At 43.5% G+C, this 21,534-nt stretch overlaps 1 protein-coding gene across 4 annotated transcripts; it reads left to right on the forward strand.

Moving 5' to 3' along the window:
* Positions 1-126: 126 nt before the first annotated feature.
* Positions 127-21,134, forward strand: ZUP1 (zinc finger containing ubiquitin peptidase 1). Of its 4 annotated transcripts, none has more exons than XM_077301259.1 (10): positions 610-626; positions 6,338-6,399; positions 6,833-6,943; positions 7,800-7,906; positions 11,479-11,647; positions 13,039-13,236; positions 16,927-17,095; positions 17,968-18,119; positions 19,799-20,016; positions 20,961-21,134. In XM_077301259.1, the coding sequence occupies exons 2-10, from the start codon at positions 6,369-6,371 to the stop codon at positions 21,006-21,008; spliced, it is 1,203 nt and encodes a 400-aa protein (XP_077157374.1). In that variant the 5' UTR covers positions 610-626; positions 6,338-6,368; the 3' UTR covers positions 21,009-21,134. The 4 variants fall into 4 exon arrangements, with proteins under 4 accessions (XP_077157384.1, XP_077157374.1, XP_077157393.1 ...); XM_077301252.1 differs by lacking the exon at positions 610-626 and adding an exon at positions 5,779-5,993; XM_077301269.1 differs by lacking the exon at positions 6,338-6,399 and having other exon boundaries at positions 127-626.
* Positions 21,135-21,534: the final 400 nt, after the last annotated feature.

The raw sequence follows: 21,534 nt of genomic DNA on the forward strand, positions 1-21,534 counted from the left end.
GGGCGGGCTGCGGGGGGAGAAGGCGCGCGCGCCGAGTTCTGTGTCTCCCTGCGGGGCTCTGTCCACCTTTCTCAGGGCAGGTCTGCGTACTACAGCCCCGGCCCCAGGGGGATGTCCTCGTCTTCGTCCTCCTTTTGCTAACCCGGCTGGCGCGTGGAGGAGCACGAGGGCACTGGACGCCTGGGCAGGGTGCCGTTCAGTCTCGCCGTGCGCCTTGCTTCCTGGGCCCGGGCCGACAGAGCACCGAGCGGGGCGCCACGGCAGGAGGCACTGTGCTGGGGATGCTCTCTTCCCGAGAGCAGATGTGTTTACTTAAACATCTCTCAAGCGTGCATGCCCTGAAGAATCCCCGTTGAAACCAGGAAGATCAGCCACAGGGTCAACAATGAAATAATCTCGAGCCCTGTTCGGTATTTAGGGGTTTGGGGCTTATGCCCCTTAAAGCGCTCGTTTCCGAAAAAAACTACAAATCCCGTCACACATCTGGGCGGGGGCGGGGGAATGGCAGGCGCAACCCGCTTCCCAACCGTGTAAGAACTTTTTGTGTCAGAGGTCCTTCGGGAAACTCGGGTGCTTTGCGGAGAACGTGCGTGCAGGAGGAAGATCTCTCCAACTTTGGTTTGGAGGTGAGATTATTTGTCTTTATTTCCTATCTGGACAACTGGAATTAACTCTCTTCCTCAGAAAGTTCGATCGAGCTCGTCCCGTCCCCGACAAGGCATTCAAGCATCTCATTGAAGTCTGTCATGAAAAATGGACTCAGTTGGTACAAAAAAAAATGATATTACTGTATGGGAGTGGGGGGGGGGGGTCACATGAGAGTAGATTTGTGAACTTCAGTCTGAGCCAAAGCCTTAGGGTGGTTCTATTAATAAAATGAAATCATTGTTTAGTTATTTATTTATTTATATTTATATTTTTATACCGCCCTTCCCTATGGCTCTGAGCGGTTTACATAAAACATTTTTGAACATTCACATAGAACACTATCAAAATCAATATAAAAAATCAATATAACAATAACAACAAAATATCAACTGGAACAATTAGAACGGCACTTCAACAATAACTTGACAATCCCTCAGTCGGTTTGTTCCCTCAGTCTGGGGGGCACCTGTAGGTGTTATTGCTCAGTCAGCCCCACCAAATGCCTGGTGGAAGAGCTCCTTTTTGCAGGCCCTGTGGAATTGTGGAAGTTCCGGCAGGGCCCTGATCTCTTCGGGGAGCTCATTCCACCAGGTGGGGGCCAGGACCGAGAAGGCTCTGGCCCTTGTTGAGGCCCGACGTGCCTCTTTAGGGCCAGTGATCTGTAGCCAGTTGGAGGTGGCGGAGCGTAGAGCTCTTCTGGGGGTATAGGCATTCTGCACCAGTTGTAGTTTATTTATTTACTTTACTTATATTTTGTGGTTCTTCCTAATGGGAACCCATTGTTGTCCTTGGCTTCATATTATTCTCATAACTATTTATTTGTTTGTTTGTTTATTTATTTAGATTTCTATACCGCCCGTTTCTTTGCAGCTCTGGGCGGGTTACACAGAACATTATAACTTACATGAAACATTATGCAGACTATATCATCAAAACAACTTACAATAAAACATCAAAAGATTACAAAACCACAATTATAATATAATAACAATTAACAGTAACTTTGGGAGAGTCATGGGCAGGCGTCTGGGGGGACCAGCAGGTGTTCTGAGTCGGTCGGCCTCAAGCAAATGCCTGGTGGAAGAGCTCCCTCTTGCAGGCCCTGCAGAACAGTGGAAGTTCGGGCAGGGCTCTGATCTCCTCAGGAAGCTCATTCCACCAGGTGGGGGCCAGGACCGAGAAGGCTCTGGCCCTTGTTGAGGTCTGACGCGCTTCTCTGGGGCCAGGGATCCGCAGCCAGTTGGAGGCGGCGGAGCGTAAGACTCTTTTGGGGGTATAGGCAAGAAGGCAGTCTCTCAGATACACTGGGCCCAAACCGTGTATGGCCTTAAAGGTGATTACCAGAACCTTAAACTTAATCCGGAATTCAACTGAGAGCCAGCCAAGTTGTTGGAGTGCCGGCCGGATGTGGGATCGCCATGATGTTTTAATGAGAATCCTGGCTGCAGCATTCTGTACCAGTTGTAGTTTCCGGATCAAGGATGAGGGTAGGCGAGTTGCAGAAGTCCAGCCTAGAGGTGACCGTTGCATGGATCACTGTGGCTAGGTGTTCTGGGTCCAGGTAGGGCGCTAGTAGCTTGACTTGGCGGAGGTGGTACAATCTTGTGAAATAGGTTAGGCTGAGAATGTTCAGTTGACCATGGGTCACCCAGAATGTTTTATGCAGTTTGAAGAGAAATCAGACCTCATTTGAAGAAGAGTTGGTTCTTATATGCCGCTTTTCCCTACCCCGAAGGAGGCTCAAAGCAGCTTACAGTCACCTTCCCATTCCTCTCCCCACCACAGACACTCTGTGGGGTGAGTGAGGCTGAGAGAGCGCTGATATCACTGCCCGTTCAGAACAGTTTTATCAGTGCCGTGGCGAGCCCAAGGTCACCCAGCTGGTTGCATGTGGGGGAGCGCAGAATCGAACCTGGCATGCCAAATTAGAAGTCCGCACTCCTAACCACTACACCAAACTGGTTCTCTTATGCTTATGTACATATACAGAAATTACTGAGACAATAGCTTTTTAGCAGCTGTGAAGGACACTTACACTTGATAAATGTACATCTTTAAGTGAGGTCTTAAAGAAATTTTTCTACACACTTGAGGTGCTCCCCAAATTTGTAGAAGACATCTGGAAGAGATACATACATAGGTTTAAATATCTTGAAAATGAAAGTAGCAATTTTTGTGTTTGTACAGAGAACACACTTTCAGAGGTTACTGTAGTCCCTGTGCTGTGCTGGCCCAGCATAGCTCCCAAGCCACACAGCTCGGGAGCCCTGGGAAGCCCTGGGAACTGAAGTGGGCCTGGCATCAGTGGCGCTGCAACCTGGAGCCACATTGGGCCCAGCATTGGTGGCACAGCAGCCTGGGAGCTGTCCTGAGGCCATCAGGAGAGCAGGCCAGGAGCTACTTTGCACCCAGTGTTGGCAGTGCATTCAGCCCATCAGGAGAGCAGGCCAGGAGCTACTTTGCACCCAGTGTTGGCAGTGCATTCAGCCCAGAAAGGTTTCTGGGCTCAGTAGCAGAGGTGTGGCAATTAGGGAGCTGTACTGGGCCTTCGATCTGCAGTGTATTGGGCCAATGGCAGAGGAGACTGCCAGGCTCAGCAACCATTCCAGACTTGGCAGTGAGGGGGTCAGGGGTCCCCCTCCCAGCTCATGGTAGTGGAGGATGCCTGGTAGCCAGCAGCAGCAGAGGACATGGGGCTCAGGAGCCTCCCACCACGGTCTCCCTCACAAACTGTAAAGGGAATCACCAGCAATAGAGGGAGGGTTTCCCCACAAACACAAGTATCATGGGTCTACCCTTGTCTTATATTCTAATTGTGAAGTCAGGATATCTTTTTATCTAGTGATTATGAATGGACAAGACAGATCTTTGTACAAACCCAAAAGAAGCCCTTGGTTTGCAGGAAAATGTGAAATCTAGAAAAATATATTGGACTGCTTCAAAAAAATCCAGAAATGATTAAAGGAATGTCAATAGCAGGCTTCTTGAGGGCCCCAGAAGGGTCTTGCCAATTGAGTGGGAGTTAATTGAAATATTTTTTAAAAATTTTTAATTATCAGGTGATATTACCATATATGGCCAATGATGGGCCTGAAAGGGTTGGACATTTATTTTCCCTCAGACCCATACTGTTCTTCCTGCCCCAAGAGGCACCATCTACTGCTGTTCATCCTGTCTCTTTAACTTTGTTCAGATGGAATTAATTGGTTTGCAAGCCAGTGATCATCTCAGAGACATTTACAAAGAAAATATAGTCTGTTACATTTCTGTTCTGGTCAACCTGATATATTTATCAACTAAAGAAATTTGCTGTAGGCATGTTCAGTTTTTGGCACCACATACATTTGTGAACAAACCTTTTCCAAGATGAAAACTGTGAAACTGAAGTGTAGGTCAAGACTTACAGATGAACATTTACATGATATTTTAAGAGTGTCACAAACCTTGACTTGAACATCAACACCTTGGCTAACAGAAAACAGCCACAAAAATCACACTGACTAGGTAAGCATGTGTAGCTAAATAAAAGGATTCCACAGGAATATATTGTTCCAAAATGGATTGCACTAAAGTTAACATTTCTTCATTTACCTTTGAATGTTTACTTTTGGTAATAATAGGTTAATAATTTTATTACATTTTGGTTTAAAATATGGCCCTTTTTATGCACTGGGCATGCTAATGCAGCCCCCATGTGCCAAAAGGTTGGAGACCCCTGCTCTAGAAAATTACTTCTCACTCCAGACTTCCCCCTCATATCCTGTGGGCTGCAGGTTCTCAAGATGAGCCACTTATCCCATTCCTAAGTAAAGTTAAGGGCCAAGTGGGCAGAAAGGTCCAGTTAACACCCACAAGACAGAATGAGCCAGTTACATTAACCCTTTGGAGGACTCAGCAATGCTTTGCCTCACAGCTGCTAAGGTTGCATCCCTCCCCAAACCTCCATGGATTTTAGAACTTCAATTTGCCATCCCTAAGGGGAGCAGAACTTGGCAGATGGGAGATCTGTTGTGATTCCAGGAAATCTTCAGTATTTAAACTAGGAGCCTAGGAGAGAAGGAAGCAGGAAAATGGGCTTTCATGGAAGAGGGGGAAGTGAGATACTTCCCACAAATCCTTCTGGATTCCCATTTGTACATGGGTAGCATTGTGGTCCAGACAGTGATGTCAACAATCTGTTCTGATTCCCCCCCTTCGTTGTCTCTTGCTTTTGTTTTGAACACAATTACAATTTCTGTAGTATGTAAACAGTGCATGCTCGTTTCCCCATTTTCAGGATGTGTTTTGGCACTTCAGAAAATAGTTTTGGTTGTTAGCCTCTGACCTGACTGCTAATTTAAAAAAATGTATTCCCATTTCATCATTCCACAATGCTTCCATTTCCACTATCACACACTAATCTTATGTGTATTTTGATGGGGCACAGGATGTGTCCTGAACACATGGATTGCTGAGGAAGAAGAGTTGGTTCTTCTATGCCCCTTTTTCTCTCCCTGAAGGAGTCTCAAAGCGGTTTACAGTTGCCTTCCCTTTCCCCACAACAGGCACTCTGTGAGGTTGGTGAGGCTGAAAGAGCCCTGAAATTACTGCTCGGTCAGTACAACTATATCAGTGCTATGGCGAGCCCAAGATCACCCAGCTGGCTACATGTGGGGGAGTGCAGAATCGAATCTGGCTTGCCAGACTAAAAGTTCACACTTACCACTACACCAAACTTTAGTGGAGTAGTGGTATGTCTGATACATCGAATGAACAAATATGCATTGCTACAGGTGTTTTCAGGGTTAAAAAAATTTTTTTTTAAGGGAAGCATGCACACAACAGTTAATTGGCTGTTCTGTCTGATTGATAGCCAGGGGCAGGAGGAAGTGTAGAAAAATATTGCCTCCTTTGTTGCGATTTTGGCAAGACTGGAAACTTGTGCGTTACAAGAACAGTGCTAGTGGGAGAGCCTTTTTTTCGATAGAAATGGCTGTGTGCGTTACTGAGACCTGCCGCTTTTGCTCTCAGCTCTTTTTAATAGTGCTCAGATTTGGCAACATTGCCTGTTGTGCAGAATGGCCCCCAGTGTTAGCCCCGCTCTGATTTGATTTGCAAACGCTTCTCTTCACCCCTGGCGCGTACGAGCGATTTCCGGTGCGCGCCACCACCCAGAGGAGCGCATCCCAAAGGGCTCTTTCGTCCCTTCTGCCCGCCCGGAGATCGAACGTCTGGCATGGGAGACAAAGGCCGAGGGGAGCCCGGGGCCATCTGAAGCAAAGCGGGACGTCGCGGGGAAGGGGGCTTGCAAAAAAAGCAAAGGAGCCTGAATTTAACCAAGAACTGCTAAAGACGCCTATTCTGAAGTACGGGGAGGCGGTGGTGCGTCATGCGCACGCGCACTAGGCTCCGTTTTGAACGGAACAGAAACAAAACCGAGAGAAGCGTCGACTCCAGGAAACGCGGCGGGCGGGCGGGCGCGCTCCGGTTTTGTTTTGAAGCAAAGGGTCAGGGCTCAGGAGGGCGGGGAGAGAGCGCCAGTTCCTGTGCAGGCGAGCGGTCTTTCCAGGGTGGGCGATACAGTTCCCCCCCTCCCTGAGCCTCAGCCTGAGCAGCGCCGCTTCTCCTGCGGCGGCCCTGGCAGCCCTCCCGGAGTCTGGACTCTGCTCGGCCCGCTTCGGATCCCGCGACTGCTTCTCTCGCCCCCCAGGCAGGTGGCGGCGCCGGCGCCGAAGAGGGCGATGCTCTTCCAGGGGAGCTCTTCCGCGGGCGGTGAGTCACAACCCCAGACGACCCCGTGGCGCCGGGCTCCGGAGCGCCGCCTCTGGCCGCCCCCTGAACGCTCGGCCGCGGTCCCTGGGGCCATGGCGGGCGGGCGGGCGGGTGGTGCTGCAGTCAACCTGCGTGGCCGAGGCGGGCCTCCTCCTCCTCCTCCTCCTCCTCCTCCTCCTCCCGGCGAATCAGTGCCGGAGGGGCCGCCCAGCCCCTGCTCGCCGTGGCTTTCTTTTACATAAATGTGCATAGGATGTCTTTTTACCTATTCATGTTTACTGGACGCAAAATCCCCCTGAATGTGATACTGGAATCCCTTTTTTGGCCTCTGAGCAGGGGGTGATATCATATGGCGACTGATTTAAAGAAAACATTCTGTTAACATGATAATCTGACTAGTTGTGCACTTAATCTGATCCCCCCTTTCCCTCAGACAATGATCAAGAGCTGTATGAATGTCCAATGTGTTCCCTAGTTTGTACTGACTATCCAGTTCTACAAGAACATGTTGAATTGCACTTGGAGGAATCCAGTTTTTTAGAAGGTAAGGGGGAAGATTCCACAATATGCAAGGTACTTTGCGGTATTTTGATTTAAAAGATTCTGACACTTAGGATTTAATGACAGATTTAAAACATGCTTTCATTCTTTTTGATTTTGTTTGCATAAGGGGAAAAATAAAATCCCCTAACATGAAATTTAATTACTATTATCTTCTTCTAAAACTATTGAAAAAGAAAAAAGAACAGCAGTGGTACCAAGATAATGTTGTACAGCTCTTCTAGGAAAATTTTTGAAAATGTCTTATATAATATTAATGTAATATGATTCTGTGAATATCTCTAATGTGCATCTTCAGAAATTCTCAGATTTCTGAAATCTTATAGAATTTCTGTTGTGAAATATAGCATGTTGTAACAGACAAGTGGTCAAAACTTGTCCAACTGGTCAAAAATACGGTTGACTAGTTTAATAACTGTAAAGCATGCCTTTTTTCGGTACCCTTGTTTCTGCCCGTACAGTAATGAATATCAACATGCTAATATTTTCATTACCAATCTTTTAAAGTGATTATTGTAACTTTTTACGTTGTTAAGTAAAGTTTATGTATATTTAAATTACTCATTGTATAACTCTTGACTGGTACACTGAAGTAAGTCTGTCATCAGAATATTTTTTGTAGTGAGATTTACATGGAAATAAAGTCATAGTAGTTATTGCACCAGTTTATTACTAGAAATATTCAAAAGGTTTCCAGACATCCACTCAGTGGTATTCCTGGAATATTTTCATTATAGTCAAACAGCAGATGGTCACTTGTCATCCCTACTGCAGACCGATAAAGTGACACTTTATTAATTGGCACTCTCTTTTGTTTTATTCAATGGTATAAATGATAGGAAGAAACTCGCATGATCTAGAATTGGCGCAGCATATCCAGAATGAAGAAATGAGACAACGGAGAGAAGCTGCAAGACGAGAGAGAGAAGATTTTCAAAAGCTGCAAGTATGATCACACTGGTCTAACTGTTAGATGTATTAGATGCCTTATTTGCTATGGATTTTTACGTTACTACTGTTTCCAGAGAAGTAGAGAGGTCATGCTGTTTTATACATGTGCAGCATACGACTTGTGTTCATGCAGATCTGGTAGATGCTTATTAAGCTCTTGGTAGTAGTCAGTGGAACAAAGATTGTATTTCTTTAATCAGGTTCCCCCTTTGGAAGTTTTTAAGCAGAGACTATATAGCCATCTGACAGACATGCTGATTTTATGAACATAGATTGTTAGTGGGTGGGCAGGAAGCGATGTGCCAGTGTTTGTCTTTTGTGGCCCTTCCTTGCATACACAAGGAATTGCTGATGGACACTGTGGGAATTTCCTACAGGCCAGTCTGGATTCTGGAGATTTTTGGTGGAAGGATCACTTGAGCATGAAATTGGGGTCACTGTGAGTGGGCAGGTGGTTGTGAATTGCTGCATTGTGCAAAGGGTTGGACTAGATGACTCTGGAGTCCCTTTCAACTTTCTGATTCTATGATTCCACAGTGCAATCATGTGCAGAGTTACTCTAGTCTAATCCCTTTGATTGTAGTGAGTTTACACTGGAATAACTCTGCAAACGAATGTATTGATAATAAGCCACAATGTTACAGGAGAGATGGCTTATTTGTTTCATTGTTGTTAAATCACTTCTTGATAGAGAGGTAATGAACTGATTTCAGAAGTCTCTGAAAATGTCTTCGTATATGAACTTGACATCTGTGTAACATCCAGTCATGCCGTGCTTCCCCAGGGAACAGTGTAAAGCAGGGGTTATCAACCCCCGGTCCGTGGCCCGGTGCCGGGCCGCAAAGGCCACGGTACCGGGCAGCCGCGCCTGCCTCCCCCCACCTGCAGCGAGAAGGAAGGGAAGAGGCAGGCGCAGCCACCGGCACGCCGGTGACGCAAATGCGCATGCGCGCAGTTGCCGCGCATGTGCGTTAGTGCCACTTGGTGGCGAAAAAGTGCATGCGCGGCAACTGCGTGCGCGTTTTCGCAGCACCCGGGCCATCGGCTCTCCCCTCACCCCGGAGGCGGTCCCTGACCTGAGAAAGGTTGGGGACCGCTAGTGTAAATCATAATTAAAGCTTCAATTTCATCATTCTGTCTAGCTGCTCTTTTGAGGATATTTTTGCTGTGATAAGTTTTCATGTAAGATGATTCTGCATCTGAGCTGCAGGCTGCGTTGGGGATGTGGACTTTTGTTCCTCATTTCTACCTGATCAGGGTCCCTGAGATGGATATGCTGTGGATTTCACCGGGATGCATGTGGGTGACTGAATAGGCCTCTATAAGATATTCTCAGTGCTCCTCATAACTCCAACCGTATTTTTTTCTCAGTTGAAGCCACCTTATGTTATCCTGAAAGTGCATAGCACTTAGTATGATAGTTCCCATGCAAATAGTGAAGGCCGCAGCCTGTGTCATTCATAAACAGCTTCCTTTTCAAGGGCTCCACAGATATGCAAAAAACAGCTTTGTAAGTTATGGGAAAAAATAACCTCAGGTAAGCCTGATGGCATCTGAAAATGCTCCAGAAAGCACTTAAAGTGAACTGAGTGTCAGTTACAGGAAATGCAGCAAGGGTGAGATTGGCCTGCTCAGGCCCTTGAAAAGTCCTCTGAGGCAGTGGTCCCCAACCTTTTTATCGCTGGGGACCACTCAATGCCTTTTACTGGGGCCCGGTGGTGGGGGGTAATTTACTCCTCTACTCTCAACCACTGCCCTAGCGCTCTCTGATCGCTATGGTAATGTTTAAACATCCCTTCAAAATAAGATACAGACACGCCACAACAATGAAGTGTGTTGTAAAGGGCTGGAGGGGGGAGAAGGCGTCCTTTGGGGCCCACGTCCAATCAGTCGAAGAACCACATGTGGTCCGCGGCCCACAGGTTGGGGATCGCTACTCTGAGGGATGGGATTTCCAAGGTATTCTTCTTTTCCATGATGCCTTGCAGGCCTTCCCACTTATTGACCTGAATGAAATAACTATGTTTTGATTGGCTCATTTATCTTTGTTACAGTCTTGTCCAGAAAACAATGAATTACCTTATCACAATCTGGCAGTTATGTCTCATGTGTGCCACTCTTCCTCTCCAATCTCGCCCACTCACCTCTCTGCCATCCTGACATGAGCCTGATATCCTCCCTAGTTTTCAGTTAGAAGCAGGGGGAGTCCTTTCACCTTGCTGCTTTCGTCCACAGGCAGCAGATATCACAGCCTTGAGCTGAGCTTCCATCTCCTCCGGGACCATCATGGGAGTCTCCCTTTTAAGCTCTGCTCTCTCATCTACCTTATGACATCCTATGTAAACTGCCCTGAGCTGTATAAAAATCTTAATAAATAAATAATCCCCAACTGGCACCCATCCCAGACCAAGTTCCGCCCAGATGGTGCTTTGGCCAAGCCCTGGCCCAAGAGATGAGTGGCCCTCATTATATCCTCTCCTTGCCACCACCTCGTTATTGCCCCATCCATCTCTGATGTCTTTCTGTAACCAGACAGGATAACAAGAGGGCTACTGGGTCTCTGGGCCCTTCTTGCCTTGCAGCAAGCCTGTCTTCCCGTTGCTTCCAGTAAGCTGGCCCTTCTGGCTCAACTGTCCCCAAGTGGAGCTTGCCATAGCAGTCCTGCTGCTGGTCTAGTTGAGTGAGGCTCCTCTCAGCTATTTCAACCTCTGTCTTTCCCCTGGAGCACTGGGAAGGTGAAGGCAGCCCTCAGTCCAGAGCTATCTCCAGGCATCATGTTGCGCTGGCTGGCTTGTACTCTTGGTTTTGGGCCTTTAGACTGCCCCTACTTACAACTTTCCCAAATGTCCACCTTATAAAAGGATTGTCCTACAGGTATTCAGAAATCCTTTTCAGATAGGATAAGAATGTTACAGGTAGCCATTTCTTAACACAATTCCAATATTAACTCATCTTTATTTGGTGAGATGAATTCCTTGAGCAGAAGTTAACAAAATTTCGGTATTTCACAATATCCTATCAAGCCAGCGTTCAGTAACTGGAAAAGACTACAGGTTATATTAGTCTAAAGTCAAATCAGGAACAGGTCAGCTTCTGTTGTAAAGTAGAATATCACAAGGTGGCATTGTAAAAGGATCTTTATTTACTAGAGAAAAATAAAAAGATTTAATAATATATCCAGATCATCCAGGAATTCAAAAATGTGTGTTGTGTTCATTAATGTAATGTGGGTCATTTTGATATGCTAGGCACAGGTAACTATTGATATTTGTTGTGATGGACAAATGGCAGCTGCTGCCCACAGAGAGACTGAATATGAATGCCAATTCAGGCTTTTTCAGTGAGGGTTTTATGATGGCCCCGGATAATTTACCCCCCCCCCACCCTCTCACTTAAAAATTCACTTTCAGTTGAATGGAATCTGTAGAAAAATAAGGGCTTCGTTTTACAAAGAATTATTAAATGAAGTGGCGCTTACTCATGTCAATAACTGATATAGTGTGCCTTTTAAATTGTGTGTTTGTTGGTGCAATATTCATACAAACGATGGTAATTTATGCTTAACAGAGACAATATGGCTTGGATGGTTCTGGTGGGTACAAACAGCAGTCGTTGAAGAACATGGAAAGGGAAGTAGCTCAGGGAAGAATGCTGCCTGCCGAGTATCATAAGAGAAAAGCCGAAATGATGGAATCTTTTGCTTTTGGCCATGATGATGGAAAGACACGGACTTCAGGTCAGTAGTGCAGAGAATGGGAACTGCCTCAGAAGCTTGATTTAAAGCAACAAGCAGCAATTCTTAACAGCGAATGCTGATTAAGAATTGTCTTGTTCTGGGATATGTGTGCATATGCTAGAAAAATGTCTGGTTCTCTGATCTGTCAAGACAAATAAAATTGTACAGGCCTCAAGATCTGGTATAGACATGGTGATTCTTATAAACCTTATTAAATGTAGTAGTGCTAGAGTTTACTGAGTGGGTTCTTCCAGATTTGGTGACAATTTATCAGCCAAGAGATAAAACACACATCAAAGTTTTTAAATATTCTAACATGCTTTTGCCCTTTGGCCTCAAGATATATGCCGTTTAGTTTTCCAGGTACAAGGTTTGGTTCAGTAAATAGTAAATAGTAAAAACAGACTCCAGCTGTCTGGCGTATTTTTTATGATCCCCATTTAGTATCATCACAGAGTTCAGCACGTTATTGGGTCTCCCTGTGTAATACTGACAGGGTCATTCATGAACGTTTTCATGAGTTCTTAATGTAATGCTAAGTGTCAATGATAATACATTGACCGTGTCCTGAAGTGAGCGAACTGTTTGAATAGCTGTACCAAGCTATGGGATTCTGGTTCTGAAGCACAGGATGGATATTTGCTTGGCTGTTTCGTTTTTGGATTTTGTTGTTTCCTTAATAACTTGACATGGTATTATTATGCATTTGCTGTTAGCTTCAAGTAGAGGGTCTTTTGTTGACCATTTTATCACTCTTACTGGCATATGCTTATGGAGTTTAAAATCCATATTTTACTTGCAGCCCTTTATAGAAGTTGTGATTTATGTTTTTATAATCATCATCTATTATATTTGCCATTTATCTAGTATGATAGCTTCCAGTTCATTTACTTAGAAGCAAGTCCTGCTGATTTTAGTGAAACTTGCTTCCAAATGTGCTATATTGCCTTGGAGCCTGAGTAAGAAAGAATGGTCTTAAAAGTCCATTATAAGCAATAAATAAAAGGTTAGAGTCACTTATTGCACTCTAGTGTGTAAAGTATATTAAAGTCCACCTTGGCTTAGATTCTAAAAGAAAGATTCAGATCCTATCTCCTGTTACCCACTTAGGCTATATTGGTTCCCTTGAGAATTTCACAGTATTGTAGAGGCTGTTGGCAACACCTGCTAATCTAAAATGTAATAAAAGTTCTGTGGCTTTAGTGTTTACTTGCACTGGTGTCAGTATTATTGACAAATGGTAGTTACCACTAATGTCACATTTATCTATTTTTACTGGTTTAAATTTTTATTACCACTGTGGGAGAAAAGAACAACCCATGCAATAAACAAATTTACCTATTGTCAGTACCTGTCTCTTCCCTACCCCCATTTGTGCTTTCTTTAATCAGGCATTACCGAAGTGCTCGGCCATTACTATCGAAGTGAGTCCAAAGAATCTAAAGACATAAAACGAATCTGGCTTTCTATGGGAGTGGATCACTACCATTGTTCTTTAGGAGACAAAGGCTGGGGTTGTGGTTATAGGAACTTTCAGATGATGCTTTCTTCTCTCCTGAGAAACAGCACCTACCAAGAGTGCTTGAAAGGTATGCATTTTGGTATCAAATTGTATTGCCCTATATGCCAGCTTTTAACACACCTGGTGCCCCTTTCAATAGAAGCTAGAATCATAGAGTGGAAAGGAATCCCCCAGGGTCATCTAGTCCAACCTCCTGCAGAATACAGGAAATTCACAACTATCTGCTCACCTACAATGACCCCAATTTCATGTCCAGATCATGCACCCCCCCCCCAAAAAAAAATCCAGAATCTCTGGTCAGTCTGGCCTGGAAGAAATTCACCTTCCATGGGCATACAAGAAAGGGCTACAAGATCCAAGCTCAGACACAGTCCCTTCTGCCCACCATTTACAATCTGCCTTAGTTCACAGAATCACCTATTGATAATACAAATTCAATCTAATATCCTGCAGAAAATCTTGGGGGGGGGGTCCCAGTGTGTGTACCTTATTCTGCCTTATGTTTGGGGTGTGGACAATCTGTAGGTAACCAAGGTACGGCTCAGTACCTTCAAGTACTCATTACATCTTCATTTTAATTCTGACCCTTCTAGTTATACTTACCAGCTGCTTTCTGAATATTAATTTTCTAATTGGTTAATTTGTAGAGAGTCCAAATTAAGAACTTTGCATTTATCTTTGGAATCTCTTTCTCTGCTCTCTGAAACAGAGGCTTTTTAGAAACTTACTGGATTCAGATCTACAAAATCGTTGTGAGGCCGCTAACAAAATCTGCTCCCCACTCAATTTAGGATTAGTGTCAAGAGTGGGTCACATATTCATTCCAACTCCATGTAGAGTCTTTGGCTAGATTCAGTGTCTCCCTTCAGCTATATTAACTGGATGATATCAAGGTGTATCTTACGCCAGTAGATTTTGACCTTGTGCAAAGGATCATATTTAACTGTTTCTCATGCTTTTCTTCAGTGCCCTTTTTACCAGATGCTCCATTCTAAATGTTTAGGTTCTATTTTAATACATTTAGCAGAATTTCCCAATTATCTTAAGGTTCTTTTTCACCTTGATAATGCAGATCAAGAAATAACAGAAACTGTACCAAAGTTCCTTCATGATGCTATAATTATTCAATCTGACAAGTATTAGTTATATGCTTTTATCTCTGAATTCTATAGCACTTTTTGTTAATTGCATATTATGTTATGGTTCTCTTTTTAATGCCAATAAATGCTACTTGACTTGACTTGTAACACACCTATTGACAGAATGTGCTCTTGTAATGATCCATCTTGACAGAGTGAGCATATAAAAGAAAATGGATCCAGTTCCTGGTAGCTCCACTTGAAGGATCCTGGATAGACAAAATGAGGAAAACACTTTCTTGTCCAAAGATGAGGGAGAGGTGCTGCCAGTGAGTGCAGTGCTGGGTTAGATCAATGGTATGACCTGGTCTAAAGCAACTTCCATTAACCAAAAAAGGGAAATATTTCAAATAAGTGAAAGTAAGTGCAACGCCCACGATGTTTTCAGGTGTGCTGCATTAAATGGGCCTGAAGTATTCATTTACAAATCATAGGAACCTTATTAGCAGAACTTCAGGTACCAGTGGAATAGGATATTAAAATAACATATTTTAATAATAATAGCTATTATAAATTGTTACAGCCAGCTATTAGACTGGTAGGTGGTGTTCTGCAATTTGGGAGCTATCCAAGTTCTTTGGAATTGCTGATGTACCTTTGCAGGATTCTTGCTGTTCCAAGAAATGCTCTGTCTTCTGGAGCTGACCTGGTATTTGCTCAGTGCCCAGAATGTCCAGGTGTTGCTTGAGACTTTTAGGCCCTGCTCTAAGGGCTCTAATAACAACTGTCACTATGGTAACCCTCTTCTCCCAGAGGTGCTGTAACTCTGTAGGTCTTGGTATTCCATTATCCTCTTATTTCATGATTATCTTATTATTCTATGCCTTGTATAGTATATACTAACTATTAAAAAAGACTACTATCAATATGAAGTATTCTTACACAGAAACCACAATAATGCTTGTTCCTGGTCTGCAACATGTTAGATGGGAGGTGGGGCCTCATTTGGAAAGTCCGATGTCAGGAAAAAGACTAGGCCAGAATCCTTCTCCCTGACATTTAGTTTTCTGTAAGCATGTAGGATGGTGCCTTTCCTCAAAATAAGAACTGGGAAAAGTCATATTTTGCCCTGAACAGAGTGTGTGCTGGTTTAGCATATTTATTTTGACTGATAAACAGTAAGCAGCATTTTAAATTGATGAGTTTCATATTGTTTTATATTACAAGAAATGATCTGAAAGATTTGATTAGGAAAAGCCATTTATTAGGTATGATTTAAATGTTCATATAAATAAGCTTTTTGTGGGAATAATTTTATTAAAATTATATTTGTTAAATTTAAAGACCATAGAGGATTGATGCCTCTGGTAGGGCAATCCTATATAGAGTTACTCAAGTCTAAACTCATTGGTTTCATTGAGCTTGATGTAAACTAATTTTTCATAGAAAGGTAAACTAATTTTTCATAGAAATGCATTGCAGTTTCAGGATACCCAGGGAACTGTCTATGATATACTATGTCTATTACGTTTATTTTAACAGGGTTTATTTTGCTCTCTTCCATCAGTTGCAGAGTTACTTTCTGTAGCATCACTTGCATTACTTTCTAGTTCTACAGTAGATTGATTACAGTGCCCTTTGCACCATGTGAGAGGAAACCTATAGATAAAAATTTTATCATTGCATTTGATTTGACCAGCACACAGAAATGCAGGCGAATCCCTAAGCTGGTTGTTTACTGTGGCTTAAGTCATATCTCCCCACCCATACATGTAGTCTTACACAAAATGTTTAGGGGTGATCACTAGAAAAACGTTTACAGCTCTGGAAACACCAAGCTTGAATGATATTGGCAATGGTATCCATTCATTGTTTAATTTATGAAACAATAAATATTTTCATCTATAAAGTTTCTGCCTCACATCTCTGTACACAAGGAATGGGGGGGTACACAAGTGTACCCCATTACCAAGGTTAGGCTTGAACCATGGGCTAGTGATACTTGAACCATGGGCTAGCTGTCTCACCCTTTTTAGCTAGTATACTACACAAGCTCTCAAACTTAGCATGTGGGTTCACATCATATAGCCTGGGAAGCCTACATGTAGTCACCAACACATGGTATGGCCTGCATTTCCCAGTACCATTTTTGAGACTTAGCAAGCATTGCTGAACCCCCTGTCCTCTATTTGTTGCAGCTTTGAGCATGGGCCAGCTCAGCAGCATCAACACATCTGGGTGCATTGAAGCTACACCATAGGAGACAGGGCAGTTATCAAGCTAGTGCCAAGAGATACCTGGGGCATGAATTCCTTACAGATACTAGCAACAAAACAGGGAGCCTGATTTTAAATAGCACAATCAAATAGAGGTTGAAGGGTTGAAGTCTTTTACCCTTGAAGCAAATTGAGGCTTTGCAGTTTATTTGTAGAATGAGATGGTGATCTTCACTGTACCTGTTTGTCCTCTAAGTCAAATCCCTGGCATGCAAAACCTGACACTCATGGGGCGACTCCGGATGACGACCTAGTTCGGACCTATCCTCCTCCAGTCAAGACTGATTCTGGCCTATGTAACTACGGGAGTTGCATTCCCATGCTGTAGCTTATCCTACTGATTTATAGCTTAAAAGACACATACTTGTTGTTGTAGTTAACATATTTTTTCCTAATTTTTAGATCATAAATCAATTCCTTGTATTCCAAAAATTCAGTGGTTGATTGAAAATTCCTGGAAAGAAGGTTTTGATCCTCAAGGAGCTTCTCATTTCAACAGCAGACTGCAGGGCACTAAGGCATGGATAGGAGCATGTGAAATTTATTCACTTTTAACTTCTCTCAGCCTAAAGTAAGTGCTGTTAATCCAAAGAAAGATAATTTATGTTGACTTCACGGTAGTTAATGCTGCTGTTTTCTATAAGCACCTTTTATGTAGGATTTCAGATTCAAATTGTTCCTGTGTAAACGTGTCAGACTTTCAAAATTATTACAACATCAATACATAATGAGACAAATGTTGTTTGGATTCGGGGAGATCTTGGAAAATCTTATGGTACCAATCAACAAATCTGTTGCCAGGATCCCTTCCCCTTAGATAAATCCTTGTCATTAATCCTCTGCTCTCTCCCCCACCCCATTTATTTTAGGGTCACTCTGCTACTTCTCAGTAGGCTGTCTGTGAGTGAGAACTGCTTCAACTTTTGACAGTCTCAAGACACCTGCTCTAATGTTACTGTCAAGGAAAATGAAGCTTCTGGTGCAATTTGTTTCTCTAGTACTAGGGTGAACCAGGAAGAACTACTATTTGGGAATAAGCAATGAGCCTCTTGTGGTGCAGAGTGGTAAGGCAGCAGACATGCAGTCTGAAAGCTCTGCCCATGAGGCTGGCAGTGCAATCCCAGCAGCCGGCTCAAGGTTGACTCAGCGTTCCATCCTTCTGAGGTCGGTAAAATGAGTACCCAGCTTACTGGGGAAGGCACTGGCAAACCACCCCGTATTGAGTCTGCCATGAAAACGCTAGAGGGCGTCATCCCAAGGGTCAGACATGACCCAGTGCTTGCACAGGGGATACCTTTACTAATAATAAATAAGCAATGGCCCTGAAGGACTGATTAAATGTAAGCCGTAGTAGAATTTTCAGGAATCAATACACTAGTGAAATATCCCAGATAGAATATTTTGTCAGCTGCTTATGCAGGCTTTGTTGAAATTGCCTTATAGGTGTCAAATAGTCGACTTTCATGAGCCAACTGGCCCATTAGGAACGCACCCTCGCTTGCTCGAGTGGGTGATGAATTACTACAATTCAGACAAGGAAAACAATGCAAAGGTGGTGTGTACATCCAAGCCTCCAATCTATCTTCAACACCAAGGTATATTTTCAAAAATAGCCATCAGTACTCTTTATTTCCTTTACCTGTTTTTTGGGGTGTTCTATAAATCCTACTTCAGCAACAAGAAGAAACCCAAGTTATATAAGGCTGCTTACATCTTTCCCAGAGGTTAATGAGCTTTTTTTGCTTTTCCTGTAAAAGTGGAGTTTCCCCCCTCAAAAGCTCATCTGTTGTCCTAGGCTGTCTTAATTCAGTAAAGCATAATTTTCAAATAAAAGCTGAGCTCCATGTACATGAAAGAATCTGGTTCTTTATAACTGAACTATAGCGTATGACGGGGGTCCTCAACCCCTGGGTTGCGGCCCAGTACCGGGCCGCCAAGGCCATAGTACCGGGCCACCGGCAGCCACGCTTGCCTCCCCCCCCTGCAACGAAACAGCCGCTTCGCTCGCAGCCCAGCTAGCTGCTCGCTGCGAGAGGGGGAGGGAAGAGGCAGGCGTGGCCACCGGCACACCAGCGACGCAAATGTGCACACGCGGAGCTGCCATTCATGCGCATTTGCGCCCCCTGCTGGCAAAAACACACACACACACTGCAACTATGTGCATTAGTGCCACCTGGTGGCAATAACGTGCATGTGTGGTAACCGCATGCACGTTTACGCGGAGCTGGCACGCTGGCCCGGGCCACCGGCTCTCCCCCACCCCTGGAGGCGGTCCTCGACCACAAGAAGGTTGGGGACCGCTGGTGTATGAGACCAAGGCTGATTTCACACAAAGAGGTTTTTTTCCATATTCATCATGTTATTGGTCTAATTGTTGGTCTATTTGTGCTTTCAGCAGAAATTCCAGATGGCACAGGGTATTTTTTAACCATTATTAGGTTTTCCTTTTATAGCATTGAATGTCGCTCCTCCACTCACTGTCTTGCTGTTGTAGTAATTCTCCACTCGTAAAAAATTGATGTGTTGTGCTGCTCAAGAATAATACAGTTCTTTATGACATTTGAAAAAGAACACCTGTATTTGTTCAATGTCAGCGCTGAACAAGACACTGGGGCAGATCTCCTCACACCCACTCCCCGCTAATCTCACTGTGATTAATTTATTTCTTCCTGAATCTTGGATCTCTGTCAGTGCCAGACTGAACAAGACATTGGTGTAGTTATCCCCTCACATGACCATGTTTTTGTATTGCCATACTTGAGTAATTGCATTATTTCATTGTCCTGACACCCATAACTCCATTAAAACACTTAGGCAGTGCATTGAAACTCCATTCAAACAGAAGGGTTGGGCGCTTTGGTGCCTGAAGCAGCCGTTTGCTCCCACGGCTTCCAGCACTATGCCGCGGAGGGGGGGGGAGCAGCGCCCCCTGGCACACTGATGCCCGCGCCTCCCCCCCAACCCTAGAAAGCATACTTTCCTTTTTGGACATAAGGGGGGAAATTCCTTGCAGGGTCTTTTTTATATAAAAGAACAGACTGTTCACAACTTGAACAGGGATGGAAGATGACATGTGAGAATGGAGGGGGAAGCCCACAAGTTGGGTGGCTGAAATGGGAAAAAATCCTCCATGTGGAACCAGTCCCATAGATGTGGGCGAGACGCCACGTATAACAATTTCCCAGAATGATTTATAATTCAGATGTGTCCAGCAGAAAAATACATGCATTTTTCAAAAGTATTTTTGACTTTTTTGTTTTGTTTCTAAAATGAGGCCATAGTCGCACTATTCTTGGAATAGAAGAAAGGAAGAACAAAAGCTTGTGTCTGCTAGTATTTGATCCAGGCTGCCCTCCACAAGAAACACAAAAACTCTTAAAAGGCATTGATGGTTACAATCTGAGGTTGATTCGGAGATTTGCGGGTGGCTTAAAACATAAACAGTACCAAGTGGTGGCCATAGATGGTGTGCTGTCAGAAGAGGAAAAGGAAGTAAGTATTCATAAGAATCCATTAGATTAAATACATAATTATGCATAAATGCATAAATATATGCATGTAAATATAAAATTAGGCAACTTTTTTCACAAGAAGGCTGTACCATCCCTATACTTTATTTGACATATTCTGTGCTTTATGTGCCTTTTGGAAAGTGGAGGTAGGAATGCAACACCTCTTTCCCTCTCCAAAATATTCACTACATATTCTGCTACAAACATTGCTCTTCTTCCCTAGTATGTTGTCAGTTTTGCAGTCATGTTAACTCATCAGTGTACCCTGCTAAATTGAATGAGACTTACTTCCAATGGAATATGAATACAATAGCATTCTTAGGCTATTTACTACAACACAAGAATTATGATTCCTACCCCACAAGAAAGTATGCATGGAACAGCCATAGCTGCTGTGCATATATAGTCCTCCAGGTACATTTAAAAGGCAGAAAATCAGGTCTCTGGTGGGAAAGAAGATGAATAGTAAAGCAGAATTCCTGATTGGCATAATTTCAGAAACTTCATGTGGACTGTATATCCTCAGTAACTATATGAGAATTGTTCATGCAGCACGTATTTTATGTGGAAGCTAACTAAATTGGGGCTTTTTTCTTCTGGCAAGTTAATGCCTATCCTTTTTTCCACCTTGCCATGACAATGACAATCAAGTAGTATCGTACAAAAATGTTTCTGCATGAGACAACTGATTATTCATACAACTGTTTAAAAGCTTAGCTTCTTCAGCTGTGTATGTTGAAAAGCTTTTAAAATACTCTTAACAATGAATATATACATTTCCATTTTGGAAAAAAACTCCCCAAAGCAATAGGTTTGTAAAAGCATTTTATTAAATCTATTTTACTTGTTTTTCAGGGTATAAACTTGAAAAAGTAATGCTTGTCTACTATAATAATGATTTTTTTTCTCTTGTTTACTTCTAAGGCCCGTCGTCAGGCTTCTCAGCTCTTCGTAGCTCAGAGGATTCCTTGAAGGATGTATTACTACAACATCTTATTATTTGATTGTTTTTTAAGAAAGATTTCTGGTGCATTCATACCAATAACGTGACATATACTTAGTATCTTACATATTGTAAAATAAATTTTGAAAAAATCAGCTGTGCATGTTACCTCTGCCTATATATCATATTTTAAAGAAGTACAACATTGGTTCCTCAATTCATAGCCCTTTGTGGCTGATATAAATTAGGAAATTGCAGGTTCAATCTAACAGTGAATGTACAATCCAAAACTAATGATCTTTGTAATTTATAGTGCTTCATAAAAAAGCAAAAAAATCAGTGCATTGGCACTGTTTAGAAGGAGGAGGAGTGGGGGGGGTTGATTCTTATATGCTGCTTTTCCCTATCTGAAGGAGACTCAAAGCGGCTTACAGTCGCCTTCCCATTCCTCTCCCCACAACAGACACCCTGTGAGGTGGGTGATGCTGAGAGAGTCTTGACATCACTGCTCCGTCAGAACAGCTTTATCAGTGCTGTGGTGAGCCCAAGGTCACC

Source organism: Paroedura picta, chromosome 1, assembly GCF_049243985.1.
Source record: "Paroedura picta isolate Pp20150507F chromosome 1, Ppicta_v3.0, whole genome shotgun sequence".
In the NCBI taxonomy this organism is placed as follows: Eukaryota; Metazoa; Chordata; class Lepidosauria; order Squamata; family Gekkonidae; genus Paroedura; species Paroedura picta.

Coding starts and splice junctions, on each gene's coding strand:
- ZUP1 (XM_077301259.1), top strand. CDS start 6,369: ATGCTCTTCCAGGGGAGCTCTTCCGCGGGCG. Junction 6,400..6,832: donor GGGGAGCTCTTCCGCGGGCG/GTGAGTCACAAC, acceptor CCTTTCCCTCAG/ACAATGATCAAGAGCTGTAT. Junction 11,648..13,038: donor TGGAAAGACACGGACTTCAG/GTCAGTAGTGCA, acceptor TTCTTTAATCAG/GCATTACCGAAGTGCTCGGC.